The sequence below is a fragment of the Antechinus flavipes genome, chromosome 1 (genome assembly GCF_016432865.1).
Source record: "Antechinus flavipes isolate AdamAnt ecotype Samford, QLD, Australia chromosome 1, AdamAnt_v2, whole genome shotgun sequence".
NCBI classification, from domain to species: Eukaryota; Metazoa; Chordata; class Mammalia; order Dasyuromorphia; family Dasyuridae; genus Antechinus; species Antechinus flavipes.
This window is the reverse complement of record NC_067398.1, coordinates 341,536,236-341,553,525: the sequence shown is the minus strand read 5'-3', so window position 1 is coordinate 341,553,525 and position 17,290 is coordinate 341,536,236. Positions and strand designations below refer to the sequence as shown.

The following is a 17,290-nucleotide window of genomic DNA, read 5'->3' as shown; positions in this document are numbered from 1 at the left end:
ACTGCCCCAATAGCATGGTCAGCAACGTACAAGGGATAATAGGATCTTAGTTTCTGTTGTTTGATTTCAGTACCAGGATGCCCTTCAGCTTTGTCTAGAGCAAAACATGATCATCACTGAGGAGATGGCAGAAAAGATGACAGTCTCTAAAGAGTCTAAGGACCTTTCTGAGGAATCACGGCGGGAACTGCTGGAACAAATTGCAAACTGCTGTATGCGACAAGGCAACTACCATTTAGCTACCAAAAAGTACACTCAAGCAGGAAATAAACTGAAGGTAAATCTGGCCATGGCGGGGACAATGTTCATAATGGGGATCTGAGAGAGAATAACACAGGGTACTGAAAGGACTGATGAGTTTAGTTACTAGGTACTAAATGGCTTTCATATGTCCGAATGATTACTGAAAATAACCACAGAGCATCTCTTGCACATAAAGAAGAAAATATTGATTTGCCTGCAACTTTTTTTTTTCCTTATCACTTTAGTTCAAATTCATATCACCTCTTGCCTGGATTTATTCCCCTATTTTGTTTTTCTGCAGTCCAGTTTATCCTTTACATAGATAACAAAATGTTTTCCTTCAGCACAAGTCTGATCATGGTACATCCCAACTAAAAAACTCTCATGGTTCCTACTGCTGCTATGAAAAAATACAAACTGCTCTGTGTGGCTTTTGAAGAACATCAGAATCTGGCACCACTCTCTCTTTCCCACTATTACATTACTCTCATACTCTGGTCCACTCAAACTGGTCTTTTTATTTCTTAGTTCTAACCCTCTGTTGTCCATCTTTGTGTCTCAGCACTGGTTTGTCCCTCACAACTGGAATGCAATACCTTCCTTCCTCTACTGGGTCTCATAAAATTGCTCACTTCCTTCAAACTCAACTCAAGTGTCCCCCTTTCTTCACAAAACCTTTTTAGACCCTCTCAATCCATCCTCCACTTTGTAATAATTTTGTTCCCATCTGCCTCCTTTGATGGAAGTAAAGTTCCTGGGAGCAGGATGTTTCACTTCTTCTTTCTCTGCCTCTTGCACCTGGCACACAGGCTAGGTGATGAGGAAATGTGTATTATCTCTGCAAGCAGTAGTGAAGAGCAGAGTCTCTGTGTTTGTGCATCAAGTAAACTCCTGCAAGATCAGTGAGAAATTATGAGGTTTTTTTTTTTTTTTAACCAGGATATGTCAAAGAATAATGAAGCACTTTATTCTTAGTACAGAATATTGAGGTCTCCCTTACATAGGCAAAAACAAATAACCCTACAGTTTTTGAGATTTTCTTTGTTGAATTTAACCCAGCTAGAGAATTTCCTTTTCAACTTATTTCCCAGCCCCATTGTGTTAATGTTGGCCTCTCATGTTTTATCTCTCTCCAGGCCATGAGAGCTCTACTGAAGTCTGGGGACACTGAGAAAATTGTGTTTTTTGCGGGTGTCTCTAGGCAAAAGGAAATTTATATCATGGCTGCCAACTACTTACAGTCTCTGGACTGGCGCAAAGAGCCAGAGATTATGAAGAACATCATCAGCTTCTACACTAAAGGGAGGGCCTTGGACCTTTTGGCTGGTTTTTATGATGCCTGTGCCCAAGTACAGTACATATTCTCTTTTCATTTTGGCGGGTATGTGGGAATATGGGAGGTCAAACCTCACACATTCATTCTTGGTTGGTTTTATCGATGTAGGTGGAGATTGATGAATATCAAAACTATGACAAAGCCCATGGAGCACTGACTGAAGCCTACAAGTGCCTTTCAAAGGCCAAAGCAAAGAGTCCCATGGAGCAAGAGACCAAGCTAGCACAGCTACAAAGTAAGATGACTCTCGTGAAAAGATTCATCCAAGCCCGAAGGTAAGTCTTATTGTTATGTTTTAGAATTACAGAAAAAAATAAATTTATTATTTTTAGACCCTGAGTGCCAAACCAGGAGCAGTAATGGAAGTTACAAATTTAGATTTGATGTTTTAAAAAACACGAAACTTCCTAATAAAACTATCCAAAAGTGAAATGGACTGCCTCAAGACACAGTGAGTCTTCTCTCCTTGGAAGTTTTCAAGCAGATGTTAGTGACTACTTATATATAATGGGGATTCATTAAATGTTGGCACCAAGAACAATCCCTGAGGATCTCCTATACCAAAAACAACAGAGAGCATTAGAGTTTTTAATATCTTTCTGCTGAATAATTTACTTTTCAAAGCCATATATACCTTATTCCAATAGTGGTGCCATTGCTCAAATTATTAATGGTAATCACTTTCAAAGGGGGGGTGCGTTCTTTTATGTATCCTCTTTGATGATAAATCTTTGTCCTTTCAAAATAGATTTGACTTGGGGGGATAAATTTGATAAGTATGGCACCTACTGTGTGCTAGACCCTATGCTTAGTGCTTTTATCATCATCTCATTTGATCCTCACAACCATCCTGAGAGGTAGGTGCTATCATATTAACCCCATTTGACAGATGAAGCAACTGAAGCAAACATGGGGTAAGTGACTTGCCCAGGGTCACACAACTAGTAAGTGTTTGAGGCTGGTCTTCCTGACTTTAGGCCCAGTATTTTATCCACTGCAACACTAAGCACTGGTTAGAAGAGTGAGCTTTGAATGGCATTTTTGGTCAAAGAAAGATTGGACTAGAGCATTGGGCTTGTAAAATGGCTCTGAAAGCATCTCTCAAAAACAATTGCCAGGAATTTTTTGAAGAATTGCAATGTGGTAGCAGTGGTTTTCCAAGTTGAATGTTTTAAGGGAAAGCATAAACACGTTAATATTGATTTTTTTTTTTTAATCCACCTCATCATCTTTATTTTTGTAAAGAAAATAATGACTACCTGGGAGGGAATGCTGCATTAGTTTCACTCTACCTAGGCCCTAAAAGTTACTGTTTAAGGGACAATCATCTGGTAAGAGTTTGCATGCTTTACAAGTGAAACTACTTTAACCACTTTATCAAGAATGTGGGGTTCAGAATAATTTTCCTCTCACCAGGACTTACACAGAAGACCCAAAAGAGGCAGTTAAGCAATGTGAGCTTCTCCTAGAAGAGCCAGATCTGGATATTACTATCCGAATAGGGGATGTCTATGGATTCCTTGTTGAACATTACCTACAAATGGAGGAATATCAAATGGTAAGTGTTGAATTAATAAAGTTATATAAGGAATTTTCTGGCTTCAGTGGCCACGACTATAGGATTTGAAATTGATCTCAATTTGCTGTATCCCAATATTCTTATGAATGTTCTTCTATTTCTCTGGTTTTCCAAATCAGCTTATCAATAAACATTTATTAGGCATTTAACATATGCAAGACATTATACTAAGTGCTGGGATAGAAACGCAAAAACAAAACAGTTCTTGGCCTCAGTAAAAAAAAAAAAAAAAAATTCACAAGAAACAAAATATCAAGAGTATCTAGAGAAATAATTGAAAAAACAAAACTCAAGAATGATGGAGATTTGGCATTACATGATTTCAAATCCTAGGATAAATCAGTAATGATCAACACTTTCTTGTAATGGATAAGAAATAAGAAAAGCTGCTCAGTGAAAGAAATTAAGTAAGCAAACCATAGAAGGTAAGACTTTCACAAAGTGCCAGAGAAAAAAAACTATTTTAGCAATAATTGCTGGGAAAACTAAGTGGCTATAGCAAAAACAGTTTTAGAATAGCAGTTTTCACAATAAATTCCAAATGGAAAAATAAATTTAACATAGTCATACTCTTTAAAAAAAAAAGCATAGGAAAATGTTATTATAACATCTCATGGTTGTGATAAGGGATGAATGGATTTATAACCAGAAATAATAGAGAGAATATGACTAAATAAAAAATGGTTATGTATTATCAAAAAGCTTTTGCACAAATAAATGCAGCCAGAATAAAATACAGACTTGACTAAATATCTGAAAAAAAAAAATCAATGAAATTGAAACAAAAGATCTTCAATAAATTGAAACAAATCTTAACCTTATGAGCCATTTGCTCTTCTTAACAATTCAGTGATTCAAAGCAATTCCATAGATACCATCTATGCTAAACACATCCAGAGAAAGAACTATGGAGACTGAATGTGGATTGAAGCATAGTGTTTTCACCTTTTTGTTTTTATTTGCTTTATTTTCTTCCTTATAATTTTTTTTTCCTTTTGATCTGATTTTTCTTGCACAACATGACTAATATGGAAAAATGTTTTAAAGAATTCTCCATATTTAACCTATATCAGGGAAGGGGGGAATAACAGAGAAAGAAAAATTTCCAAGTTGTATGAAAATGGATGTTAAAAACTATCTTTACATGTATTTGGAAAAATAAAATACTATTTTTAAAAAATAATAAATTAAAACTGAATAAAGTATCAATAAGTAGAAAAGAATATGATTTACCAAATTTTATATATATATATATATATATATATAATGAGCCATTTGTTTTCAAAATAAGTGCTCAAAATAGCCCACAATCAGAGAAATGAAAATTAAGATAGCTTTGAGATAATACTTCAAACCCATCAAATTGGCAAAGATTGTAAAAATTGTTGCTGATAGAGATGAAAGAAAAAAACAGGCACTTTTTCTACTTTTCCCATTATTACCGAATCTATGAAAACAAGAGATAAAATTGTGTGAGAAAATTTTGACCCAGTAATCTTACTATTAAGTTTATATCATGAGGAAATTATTAATAAGACCTATGCAAATAAAAATATTCATAGCAATACTCTGTTAAGTTAAAAATATTGGAAACATGCTATAGGCCTAATTGGGTAATAACTAAATAAAATAGCATGTAAAAAATAAATATAAGTCATAATAAATGAAATCTACAAGAATTCACTTTATGAAATGATAAAGAATGATACTAAGCCAGTATAACTATATAATTACTAAATTACTACATCAGTGTAAATGAAAACAATTTTAAATGGCAACAAAACCAGGATAAAAAACATTGAATAATGATGTTAACTTATAAAACACACACCCATCCTTTCTCTTAAAAAATGTAAACATACTAAAGTGTGAGATTACATGTACATCAATTACAATTACTCCTTTATATTATATTTTAATCCTTATTGGATTAACACTGGGATATTCACTTAAAAGTATTCTTTGGAGTCCTTTGATATATTAAAACAATTATGAAAAATGTTTTGGTTTTTTTTTTTTTTTAATCTTCAGTGGTTCTCCATCTTCTATAGAATAAGATCCAGGTATTAGGACCCTTCATAATCTGGTAGTACAGGGAACTAGCCAAAACTAGGTTTAGGATGATGCAAATTTTTGCACACACACACATAAACAGATATTTTTAAATGTTGATTAGGGAAAAAAACCATTCTCCTTTTATTGCTTGTCTCTTTTAAGAAATAGCAGATATTCCAGTAAATATATCTTTACAAGTCTAACTTTTAAAAGGCTGTTTTACTTTACCTGAACAAATATGTATATGAGGGCAGGCCCTCATGCATATCACTTATAACTTGCTGACGACACCATAGACTCTTGACAAAAGCTAAGGAACAATTCTGCACTAATTTCTAGGTATGACTATGGTTCTTCCATCAATTTAAAAATATTAAAACTATTCTGGCCCTCTTCAGTAAGGACTGAATTCTTTCCCATTATCTACTACAATGAATAGTTTTCCAGGCTCATATTAGCATGGTACATTTGGAGGATAGAGTATATATAATTATACCAACTTAGTTGTTGTAGGTATGGTGAAGGCAAATAACTAGCTATTTTTGACACAGGCCTATAAATACCTTGAGGAGATCCGGAAGAGGCTTCCATCTGCAAACCTGACCTACTATGTGAACCAAAGGACCATGGATGCAGTACATCGAGGACTGGGCATCCCACTGAGTCGCATCATGCCTGAGCGAATTCGCCATAATAGCATAGAAGATGGCAAAGAAGTAGATGAGGAAGTGATAGAGGAGGTAGAGGATGATTCCTAACTGCTCACATACATAGCAGTTAGCAGTTAAATCATATCACATAATTGACTTGCTTTATCTGTGTACTCCTACAAGCTGGAAAAGCCACTCGTTGCTGATAGGAGGGAAAAAGACCCAAATTGTTTAAGCACCCAGATTTGCAGCAAGAAGTGGGAAACTTCAAGGGTGGAGATGCCTGAAGGGAAGGCAGACTTTGCTGGTCGTGGTGGTGGTTTTGTATTAAAATTTCCACATTGTAAAAAATTACGATTTTATATTTTAAAAGTTGTTTTTATCTTTATGCCTTAGTTGTTTTTATCCTATGAATTTTGGGTAGCATAGAAGCTTTGCCTTTGGATGAAAGGCTCTATGGTCCACATACCATTGGATTCCAATCCTCACATAATCTTAGTTCCCTCCTGAAATTTCTACATTGGGATGAAAGGAAGGTATCCAAAATCCAAGAAACAGAATGATACCGTCTTTTTTTAGAATTCAAACAGGGATGGGGGTGAAAAGTGCAAAGCAACTCTATTAACGACTTCAATATACTGTCAAGGGAGCAAACATTCTAATATAGGGTAGCCCTTTGCTTTATACCTAAAGAGCTGCCTGGAGAAGTGATGTCAAATTCAAATAGAAACAGATCCCTGTAGGTCATGTATTGACTTGGAAAAAACAAATTTAATAACATCATGGTGGTGTTACATTTTCATCTTGATTTTCAATCTTACATTTTCATCCCCAGCCCCATTTTCATCCAGTTCTGGCTAGGCTGGGCCCTCTGCTGGCAGGACTGACAGCTTTGGCTTAGATCACTAGTGGTTACATTATGTGCCTGAGATTCCCACAATTGTTGTGTCTGAGGATTTTGGCTTTGAAGTCAGAAAGAGATGGATTCAAGTCCTCAGACACAGTTCTGTATCAGTAACACTAATTTAAGGACCAGGCAGAGCTAAAGTCGATGATGCTAGTGGCTTCCAATGGGTTCTCCTTATATTGGGGGGGAAGGAGTGGGGCTCTGTGCTCCAACAGGAGGAGAGGCTGACCCTTAGTGTACTTCCTTCATTGGTGTTTCCTTGACGCTGAATTCCTTTCCAATGGTTCGACACAAAGCAATCTCATGGAGAATGAATTCAGCTATGTCTAAAGAACCTTTTGTCAGACTATGCTTAGCTTCTTTAAGAAGCAGGTCTAATACCAGGTTTCCCTATGAGGGTGTTGAGACCCAAGAGTCCCTCAAGAACTGCATTTTCCCCCTCTTCTCTATTCTAGTTCTGGCTATAACGGTCCTTGCCCTTTCTCTCTTCTTAGGGTCATCACAAGACTTATTATGTTCTCCTTCATGGCTCACTTGAGAGTGCTATAAATTGGCAAATGTGTAGTGGAATGAAAATGATAGGAAACTAGCCCAGCAAGTTGGTCACCTCAACAAATCTAGTCTGAGCAAAGCTTGCACATGGGTGTGCCGCAGAGATCATATCAGGGCAACCAGCCTGGGCCAATCCCTGTAGCCTGGTCCTGTACCCCTTTTCAAGACCGGAGAACTTTGCTGTGGGTAAGGTGGACCAGAGAGGATGACCTTTATATTGTCCTACAGCTATGCCTCTGGGAAAAAGAAGAGCAGCGTCAGGGTCAGAGCTCACAGTCTACACTATGGGGGCACCGTCCTCAGGTCCAATCTGGGAGAAGTTCTCTTCAAGCAGAGAACTAATGCTACATATTAGTAGTGCCTCATCTTGCTTCTCCATTCTTTTCCTTCCCCTTCAGTTCCTCTTACAGCCAGTGGTTGATAGGGGATAGAGGGGGATGTTAATATGAAGAAATTTCACAGGAGGTAAGACCTTTTTTAGCTTTATGACCACACCATACCTTTCACCCCTAATAAGATTCACTGAAACAATAAGAGAAATCTTTGAGCTAGCTGCTGCTTCTGGCATGTAGGCAACTCCTTCCACAGCCATCAGCGACCAGTTCTCTGCTCCTGCGGTTTCAGTAGAGAGGCAATGGCTATACAGGGTTTGCTGTATTTTTAGCTGAAGACTCAAAACATACCAGGCTAAAAATAGCATATTCAGTGTGCAGGGGGAGGGGAGGAAGACAGCAACTCTACTGCATTTTCCTGCATCTGTACACTCAGTACCGGATATCAATATTTCACAGAGTTGGCTGCCACTACAAAGCCCAGATGTCAGGCCAGGCCCCTGTTTCTCTCTGCCTTCCTCTTTGCCAGCCAGGTGATGGCCCAAAAATCCTTTCAGGCCACCTGTAGGGCCAGGTTAAGGGCAATTGGATTGACTAAGAACCAACTATTTGGAGTTTGTCTTTTAACTTTTCCATCAGTAGGAGTGCCTGCATGGCCAGCTTCCTACAGTCTTCATCTGGGTCATTCTCTGCTACAGCTGTAAAAGAAACAAAATCACATGTTCACTATACTTTGTCTTAAAATGAAAACTAATGTGAAATTTCTAATTTGAAAACTAATGAAATTAGGGCAAACGTCTACCTAGTGAGCCTGGCAGTTGAATTCCACAATAACACTATGAGTTCTAGGATGATTACCCAGCGAGGGGGGGAGGGAGGGAAGTCCAGATAAATCCACTTCCACTTAAAAAATCATAGTGCCACTTAAAAAAGAAAACAACAACCCTGAGAACATAGTTAAATGTATTCTTTCTGAGTGAATCTTGTGTTGAATCTCTCAAGACGCCTAAATAAAGAGCATCTTGGGGGGGGGGGGGGAGAGAGAGAAGGGAACACAAGTGATCATGTCTCTCTCGATTGAGAATTATTTTTGAAAAAAGGATTTATAACTTCTTACTAAAGAGGAATTTGAAACTACCTGCCATCATAGTCAAGATAACTAGGGCAGGGAAAGGACATGATAATTCTAGCAAATAATGTTTGTTAGGGAGAGGGCTTCAGCTAGGAGTCTCCTAAGTAGTCAAGGGGTTATTCAATGGAAGAAAAGATTCCTCTGAGCGGAACTATTGAGCAGGCTTTACCAGTTTGAGTTTTCCATAAGCCAAGTTTATCATTTAGTCAGTCTTAACTAGAAAGCAAAGCAGTCAGAGAGGCGTAAACTAAACTAAGTAGCCTGAATTTTACCCGACAATCAGTTCTGCTTGCTCGGATCTGGGGGAAGAATTAGCCAATATTTACCAAGTACTCACTATATGGCACTTTAAGGTTTTCAAAGAGCTTTACAAACATCTCATTTTCCCCTCAACAATCCTGAGTTAGGTGCTATTATCCCCATTTTACAGTTGAAGAAACTGAGGTAAAGGCTAACTGGATCACACTGCTAACAAGCATCTGACTTCCTAACTCCAGGTCAAGTGTAGGCATGTACCTTTCCTCGAAGAAGAACTCTGCCATCTCAGCCACTGGCATGCAGAAGGCTCAGGCCATTAAATCAGTGCCAATGCTGGGGAGGGAGGTTCTGTGGGAACTTTCTTTGGAGATCTACCACCCACTTCAGGAGACCTGGCACCTTACTATACCTCAGACTTTGTAAGCAATAGGTACGCACTTTAAATATTTGACGGTACTATCTGTTGTTCTCTTGTAAGGATGAGGAATACCATTTGGAGATCTTCCCAGAGAAAGTCTAGGATAAAAATTAAAATCTTAATTCCTCACCACAAAAGCCACTTATCTTTTAAACTCTTGATTATGCATGGGAATCTTTGCTGGCAGCTATTATTTCAGGGGATTTTAATGAGTTTGGCAAAGTAAAAAACCAGGATGCACTCAGGATGTCCAAGTGGGGAGAGACTGGAACAGCAGGGAGGCCACAAGGAAATCCTGTACGCACAGGCCATATGCTCCCAACACAACCTCAAGTCCTGCCCAGCCAGAACTCATGTTGGGGAATGGGATTATTTTTCAAGTCTATCTCCAGCCTTCTGATCCCAGCTCAATGCTACCCTGAGGGGGAAGCAAAAGTCCCTTTGATGTTCCCATCTCCTTTCATAATGGCAATAACTACTCATACTTATGTAGTGTTTTAAGAATTACAAAGCACTTTTCCCAAAACAATGTGAACTATCTAGATAATTATCTCCATTTTGCAGCCGAGAAAACCAAGGCACAATGAGTTAGTGTCAGCCAAGGCTTGAAGACCAATCTTCTGAATGAAATCAGTGCCCTTTCCACACCACCAGACCAAATGGTACTCCTGGAGAAGGCTCAGCCTCACATGCTGTTGCCAAACTTATTGCCACAGCTCTGGGCACTCCAGAGGAAGGAAAGCAGCACCAAAAAAGCCATGAATTGAAAAGTAAAGTCTTCCCACCACCTCCCTTAATGCTTCCTAGTCACCCTGTAGCTCCATAACTGCCAAGAATTAAGAGGGGAATTCCCTCCCCAGAACTTTGGCAGGAAGCCTGTCATTTGCAAAGAACAAATTTTATGAGAACAAATTAAATCAATGTAGGGAAAGGGTCACACTAAATCAAGGGAAGTCAATGTACAAAGGTAACAATGGATTCAGCGACTAGAACACTTCTTCCACAGACATGGCCATCTGAGACTGACAAAGGAGGAAGGAACAGGAGGTCTGTCTATGTTAAGAAAAATCAATGGAGGATGTACTCAGTCTCCTTCAATGAGGCAGAAGACACAAGGGAAATCAGCTACCAGGGTTCTTTTGCATACTAACCCCAGGCTTCAGTTTGAGCCATCTAAAATGAGCTAATAATTCTCAAGCCCTATTAAAGGCTCAATTAAACATCCTTAGGTTTGTTTTTTGTTTTTTTTCCTAAAATAAAAGCACCAAGAGGGCAAAAAGTATCATACTGGCATACCATTTATATGCATTAGAACTAAGAGCTGTGAAATTTGGGGATATTGATATGAAAATTCTTCATAGATCATATATTCTGAATTGAATTTTTAAGGTGATTAAGCAACTTAAATCACTGAATTTCCTAGGGAAATACAGATTTTAAAAGATTGGCCTAGTTCAGCCAATGAGTAGATTTTGGAAACAAACTCCCTGTGGTGACAGGCAGCCATGTCCTGCTGCTTTGGAAGGAAGCCCCATGGACACACCCAGAATTCCTCTCCAAAGTCAGCAATGTGTCATTTCAGATTCCTGTTGCTGGTCCTCCCTCTTACAGGCATCACATGAGCAGAACGGACAAGTCCAAGGTAAGTATTTCTATCTTCCCATGATCCTGTAAAGTAACTCTGAACATTCACTCTCAAAATCCCTAAACAGCAGCAATGAGGAAATCAGAACTTCCTGTTCCTTTGAAATCATAAGTATTCAATACAAGCCGGTAGTATAGTAGTTACTATTGCCTTGCACTAACCCCATGTATTTGGAATGTGGCTAGGAATGCTGTGTGCTGGTCCCCTGTGTGAACTAGACCATGACAACGTGATTGACAGAAGAATGGGAAAAGCTCAGCATATAAAAGTTAGGTGACCCAGGCTCAAGAAAAGTGCTTCCTCCTGGATGACCATGAACAAGTCACTTCTCTCAAAGACTCACTTTCCTTAACTGTAAAATGGGGATATTAACATTCAGACTAATTACCACATACAGATGTTGTGAGGAAAATAAACTTTATAAATTATTAAGTCCTATATAAATTTGAGTTATTACTATTAGCACCAAATTACTGAAATGACTGAATTCAAGATTGGTCTTTTCCTCCTCCTGGCAGTTCACGCCTGCTGCACTTTTGTCAGCTACCCTGATCCACAGGCCATTTTGGGTGCTGTCCAATAAAGAACCCCTCGCACAGTCACCTTTCTACGCCAGGCAGGTTCAGTCACTACCGGAAGGCTTACCTGCCAGCCACGACCTGGTTTCTAGGAGCTCATCTGTCAGATCTCCAAGAAGGCGCTCTGCAGGAACACTCCAAAGTATGGAGGAGATAGAGTACAGAAGGCCTTGACGCACATACCTGCCATACAATGATAAATGAATCGAGTCAGACTCAAATTTCTTGTCCTCCATCCACACTACATTTGTGCCTTTAACTTTGTCAGGTTTCTGCAGCAGAAGCCAAATTCCTAGCAAATAAAAACTATCACTGTCCTAAAGTAGCTGGTACAAAAGAGGGCCCTTCAGAATTGTAGATTCTACTAAACAGAGACCTTTCTTACTGATCAGTAAGGCTGATTCTAACAGCTCTATTCTGGGGTAGCTAAGTGGCACAATGGATAGAGCACCAGCCCTATAGTCAGGAGGACCTGAGTTCAAATTTGGCCTCAGACAGTTAACACTTACTAGCTGGGTAAGTCACTTAATCCCAATTGCCTCAGCAGAAAAAAACCCAACAACTCTACTATCATTAGGCTGGAGACAGGCATCTATACTTTTCCATGCCCTATATAGTAAAGAAAGTTACTGGTCCCAAAAGGGACCAGCAGGTCACCATGTAAAAGTCTCATCATGGACTTCCAAAGAAATCAGTAATGGCTATATTTCATGCCTCTAGAATGGTCCAAATGAAACTGTTCCTCATCTAATTCAATCCCTTTGAAGACTTAATTGCATACTCTCTCTTATGGAAGATTACAATATGATATTTAAGCAGCTTATTCAAACTCCAAACTGACCTCTGCAAAATTATTCTCCCTCACCAACAATTCATTGTATCTCAAGTGCCCATAAAAATTCTTTGAAGATGGGAAGATATCCATCAGAAGGTACACTCACGCATCTGTATGAAAACGAAGTGCCCACACAAACTCCAACAGCGTCTTTCCCATTGGCACAGCTGCCTAGAAACACAAACCACAGCTGTTAGGATGTGTGCCACTCCATGGAATTGGCATAAAAAAGGTAAACATTAAGTGTGACCTCTATAGAGAGGTCTACAGCTGGCTTTTGATTCAGTTTCCTGGATTCATTCATTAATGGCTTATAAAGGCTCCAGAATTACACGATCCCACTATATGAGCTTAATGTTAACCTGTACTTCCTTCTCTGAACTCAGAATCAAGTGACCATTAACTCAAGAATTAAAACTGAGGTCACTCCTGACCCAGTTCAAGGGATCAGACTAACCTCTTGCAAGGTCCTTGTTGTCCCTGGATTTTAGATTTCTTCTTAGTAAAATAAAAAAAATTATTTTTAAGGTCCTTCCTCTGACAGACCATTATTAAGGCATCCTAAGCCCATCCTAAGTCAGATTTCAAACAGAATTCTATTCTTTAGGTAGCTGAAACCTCAAGCCATCCACCAATCAGGATTTATAATTCCATTTCCCCAGTTCATCTTATGAAGACAAAAGCTCTAAGCATCACAAAAAACAGGTCTAGATTGCATACTTTCCTCTGCACTTACTGTGGTATTAATGGCAAAATACATCAGGATTCCCACAGTGTGAACTAGTCTTCCCAGGACCAAAGAATCATCTCCCAAAAGGTCAAAAGTCACAAGAGGCCTGCAATATAGAACTAAGTGAGTTCTCGTGCCTAGCCAAATTTGGATTTCAAATAATAGGTCCATTCTCTTCTAGATCCACTCAAGGAGAAGAAACTGGCTTTTCTTGGGAACTCCTCCAACAAAATCCCTTAAAACCTGCCTCCTCCATCATAACAGGCCAAAAAAAAAAAAAAAAAAAAATGAGAAGCTGCCCCAAGGCTGAAGCCCCTACATCAGAGCCCATCCCCACTCCCTCTGAAGCAAAGAGACTCACAGCTACCCAATTTCTATCTTTTAGGGATGAACAACTGGAAAGGGGACAAAATGATGAGGCTCTGACGTGACCTAATTCCTCATACACTTCTATTAGGGCCAACAAAGGGAATACCCTTCAAGAAAAGTTCAATCTTTTCTCCACTATCCTGTACTCTCTATGGATACTAGGAAAAATCCATTTTTCCTAGTGTTCACACCAGCATCTAACCTGCACCAGAAATGATTTCTTTATATATTCTTGGCCTCCAAAGGATTCTTTTAAGAGCCTACAGAAAGCAGTGTTTTGTATTAGATGCTATAGCATCTAATTATATTTCAATATAGCTAGATAGAAATCAAGGAAGCACAGCAGAGTAGAAATAATAACCAGCATTTAAAAGCACTACAAATATATCATCTCATTTAAATCTCTGTCCTATGAGGCAGATTATACAGGTATTATTCTAATTTTCCAGATGAGGGAATTGAAGCTCAAAAAGGAAAAAAGAGGGAACCAAGCCCAAGTCCTCCTGACAACTCCAGACCCGCCACTTCATCCATTGTGGCAAGCTGCTGGCCCTCTGAGTCAAAAGACAGACTGGGTTCTGGACCTGGCTTTGCCATTAACCAAGAGTGACTGCTGGAAGTTATTCTACTTCTTCTCTCAGTCTGTTTCTTCATCTGTCAAACTAAGATAATATCCAGAGAATAATTATGAGGATCAATGAGATAAAGATGTGAAATCCTTTGAAAAACACAAAGTACTATCATTAACATACAAGTAACCCCTCAATCAGGACTGGAGAGGAGTCGATACTAATCTTATCTTGTGACCTAACCAGCAGGCCTCCACAATTTGTTTTTTACTTCTGAATCATGGCCTTACAGACAGACATTAGGTGCTTGGTGATATACATACAGTGAATCTACTGAATTCAACAGTGTGCCTTTCGTGGCACCCCCAATACACAAGCATCTAGGAAATCCCACTCACCTGTCAAAACGTTCAATGAGAGGAAAGAAGAAATAACCAACCACAGAATTAAACTTGTTGGGTCCATTTGCTGTGTCGGTTCTGGAAGGACCCTGCCATAAAGAATGAGAATGAAATGGCAGCTCCTCCCATTCCCTCCCTTCCAGACCCTGGCCAAGCAGAAGGCTGGTATTCCAAGGCTGGCCCTGCACTGAATCTCTGCTTCCTACAATATTTGCTCTACCTATGTCCATTCCACAGATGCTTCTGTATTCAAATCCACTGTGGAGCAGGACCAGGACACAAATGATGGAATTGGTGTCAAAGAGAAAATTTGGAAAATAAATGGAGCTACATAGGACAGAAAGAATTCAGAAAGAATTCTTTCCATCCCTACCTCTTATCCCAGGGGCTTATGCTTCACCAAGAGAGATCTTATGACAATAGCCTAAGCTTAATTAAGGAAAGGAGCTAAGTTACTGAGATAAAGATATATGGAAATTTTAAAAATTAAAAATAAAAAAATTAAGCATGCCTGTCCCCAAATGCTACATTATATTGCTTGATTTGTAACATTCTAAATCATCAGAGCCATGTTACCTCCAGATTTACTTTTCCTGCTCCTTATACACACACATACACACACTCACACATATGAGCCCATGCACACACACACACACACAGAGGTCCTCTTCTCCATTCCCAGATCTTGGCTGTACCTTGGCAAATCGACGTGTTTTGTTTTTGATCCTCTCTTCCACAATTTTCCTCCAGTCCTCAGAAGGAACTTTACTGTGACTGGGGGTCAGTGATGCAGGCAAGAGCTGAATACCAGACCTGGGAGGACCAAGGATCTTGGCTTCCTCTAAGCTCTTAGGGCTTGAGAGTTCCTGAGCTGCAAGAACCAACACCTAAGAAAAAAGGGAGCACCCCAGGAATTGACTGTTAATTTTAACTTTAAGGAAAAGCAAGTACCAAATCCAAAAGCACCCATGCTCAGACCTAAAGGGGAAGATTCATTTATAAAAATTAACATTTTATATTTCTACTGTGTTTAATATATACTGGACTACCTGTCATCTAGGGAAGGAGATGGGAGGAGGAAGTTGGAACATAAGGTTTTTCAAGGGCTAATGTTCAAGGGCATATGTTTTGAAAAATAAAAAACTTTAATAAAGAAAAAAATTAATCAAGGATGCAAAGTGACCCAAACAAGCTACATATAAGATACAATATCTCTTCTCCAGAAATGTATACTTGGAGAGGCCAAATATTGATGTGAACACAATACTTTAACTTTAGATCCATTAGTGTGATCCTATTCTGTTTTATTCTTAGGAGAAAAAAGGGAGAAGATGCAGAAAACAAGATTTTTTTTCATGGTATCTTAACATTACTACCAAACTCATTTATTTGTTCCTCCCCATTTTCCTCTTACTGTTTCCAGATCTAAGGGAATCCTGGGGAATTAACAGACTAACACTAATGGATGCCCCATTTCCTCTTTCTCTGAAGAACACAATCTAAAATTACTCACTTCTTCCGCTCTTCAAATTCTCTTTCATTTTTCAACCAGTATTTGCAAAACCTTCAGAGTTTTCTCCATTTCAATTATAAAAGTCTTCATGGAAGATCCCTGCCCACTTGGACTCTTAACAACATCTACCATTTGGTCTTCCAATGAATTCAAAAGAGATATTCTAATACCTGCCTCATCTATTTTGTTCATTTGCTGCTCCCACATACTACTTTCATGCTTCATGGAGGTGATAGGGAGAACACAAAGAAGCCCAGGTACCACTTACATCCAAGATGTCCATCCGCTGCCGAAGGCTATAATTCATGGCATAAAACTGGGAAGTCAGATATTGTGCAACCTACAGAAAGCAAGAAAGAGAAACCAAATCTAGCACTTTGTACAACCCAAAGAAATTTCAGGCACCCTCTGCTAATTAACAAAGGTCTGGATATGCTCATATTTTCCATCTGCAGGAACATTAACTTGTTAATTAACTTGAAAAAAATCTTTGCACAAATTTCTCTGTTAAGGGTTTGATATCCAAGATATAGAAACAATTAATGCATAGGTGTGAGGAATGGGGAAAGGGGGGATATGGTAAGATAAGCATACTAGTACATTTATGAATTCATACAATCATAGAAAACAATTTGTAATTTTGCAAATGTAATAACTATGATGTCCATACCCTTGATACAAAGATTCTACTATTAGGTTTATACCCTGAGAGATCACCAATATTCAGAAAACTCCCATATGCTTCAAAATACTTAAAACAGCCATTTTTGTGACAAGAAAGAATTGGAAAAAAAAGTAGATGCCCATCAGTTGGGGAATGGCTAAACAAATTGTGGTACATGAACATAATGGAACACTACTATGCTATAAAAAATGATGTGTGATAAATACAGAAAATTATGGAAAGATCTACATGAACTGATGCAGAACAACGCAAGCAAAGCTAAGATGATGTTATACACAATGATTACAATAAAGTGGAAAGAATAACTACAAAAAATATTAACAGTGAATATGGCAAAATTAAAAGAATAAACATTATTCAAAAACATATGAAAAGACATTTCTAACCCACCCCATCCCTCAAAGAGATGGAAGGGAGGTACATGGGATATGGTACACTGCACATATTTTCAGATTTTTTTTTCCTCATCATTTATACTAATTATCTTCCTGTTCTTTTTCTTC

At 38.6% G+C, this 17,290-nt stretch overlaps 2 protein-coding genes across 6 annotated transcripts in view; one reads left to right on the top strand and one right to left on the bottom strand.

Annotated features, from left to right (window-relative positions):
• The window catches only part of IFT140 (intraflagellar transport 140), a 192,759-nt gene extending 186,508 nt beyond the window's left edge, over positions 1-6,251 (top strand). For all 3 annotated transcript variants that reach the window (XM_051969403.1, XM_051969401.1, XM_051969402.1), the window contains 5 exons: positions 71-277; positions 1,380-1,592; positions 1,688-1,854; positions 2,996-3,137; positions 5,765-6,251. In XM_051969403.1, coding sequence (XP_051825363.1) covers positions 71-277; positions 1,380-1,592; positions 1,688-1,854; positions 2,996-3,137; positions 5,765-5,971 — 936 coding nt within the window. In that variant the 3' untranslated portion in view covers positions 5,972-6,251. The remainder of the gene's footprint in view (positions 1-70; positions 278-1,379; positions 1,593-1,687; positions 1,855-2,995; positions 3,138-5,764) is intronic.
• A 363-nt stretch (positions 6,252-6,614) lies between these two features.
• TELO2 (telomere maintenance 2) overlaps positions 6,615-17,290 on the bottom strand; it is a 33,385-nt gene continuing 22,709 nt past the window's right edge. For all 3 annotated transcript variants that reach the window (XM_051969405.1, XM_051969407.1, XM_051969406.1), the window contains exons 15-21: positions 16,371-16,442; positions 15,285-15,476; positions 14,587-14,678; positions 13,257-13,356; positions 12,627-12,691; positions 11,753-11,868; positions 6,615-8,352 (exon numbers count right to left, since the gene is read on the bottom strand). In XM_051969405.1, coding sequence (XP_051825365.1) covers positions 8,249-8,352; positions 11,753-11,868; positions 12,627-12,691; positions 13,257-13,356; positions 14,587-14,678; positions 15,285-15,476; positions 16,371-16,442 — 741 coding nt within the window. In that variant the 3' untranslated portion in view covers positions 6,615-8,248. The remainder of the gene's footprint in view (positions 8,353-11,752; positions 11,869-12,626; positions 12,692-13,256; positions 13,357-14,586; positions 14,679-15,284; positions 15,477-16,370; positions 16,443-17,290) is intronic.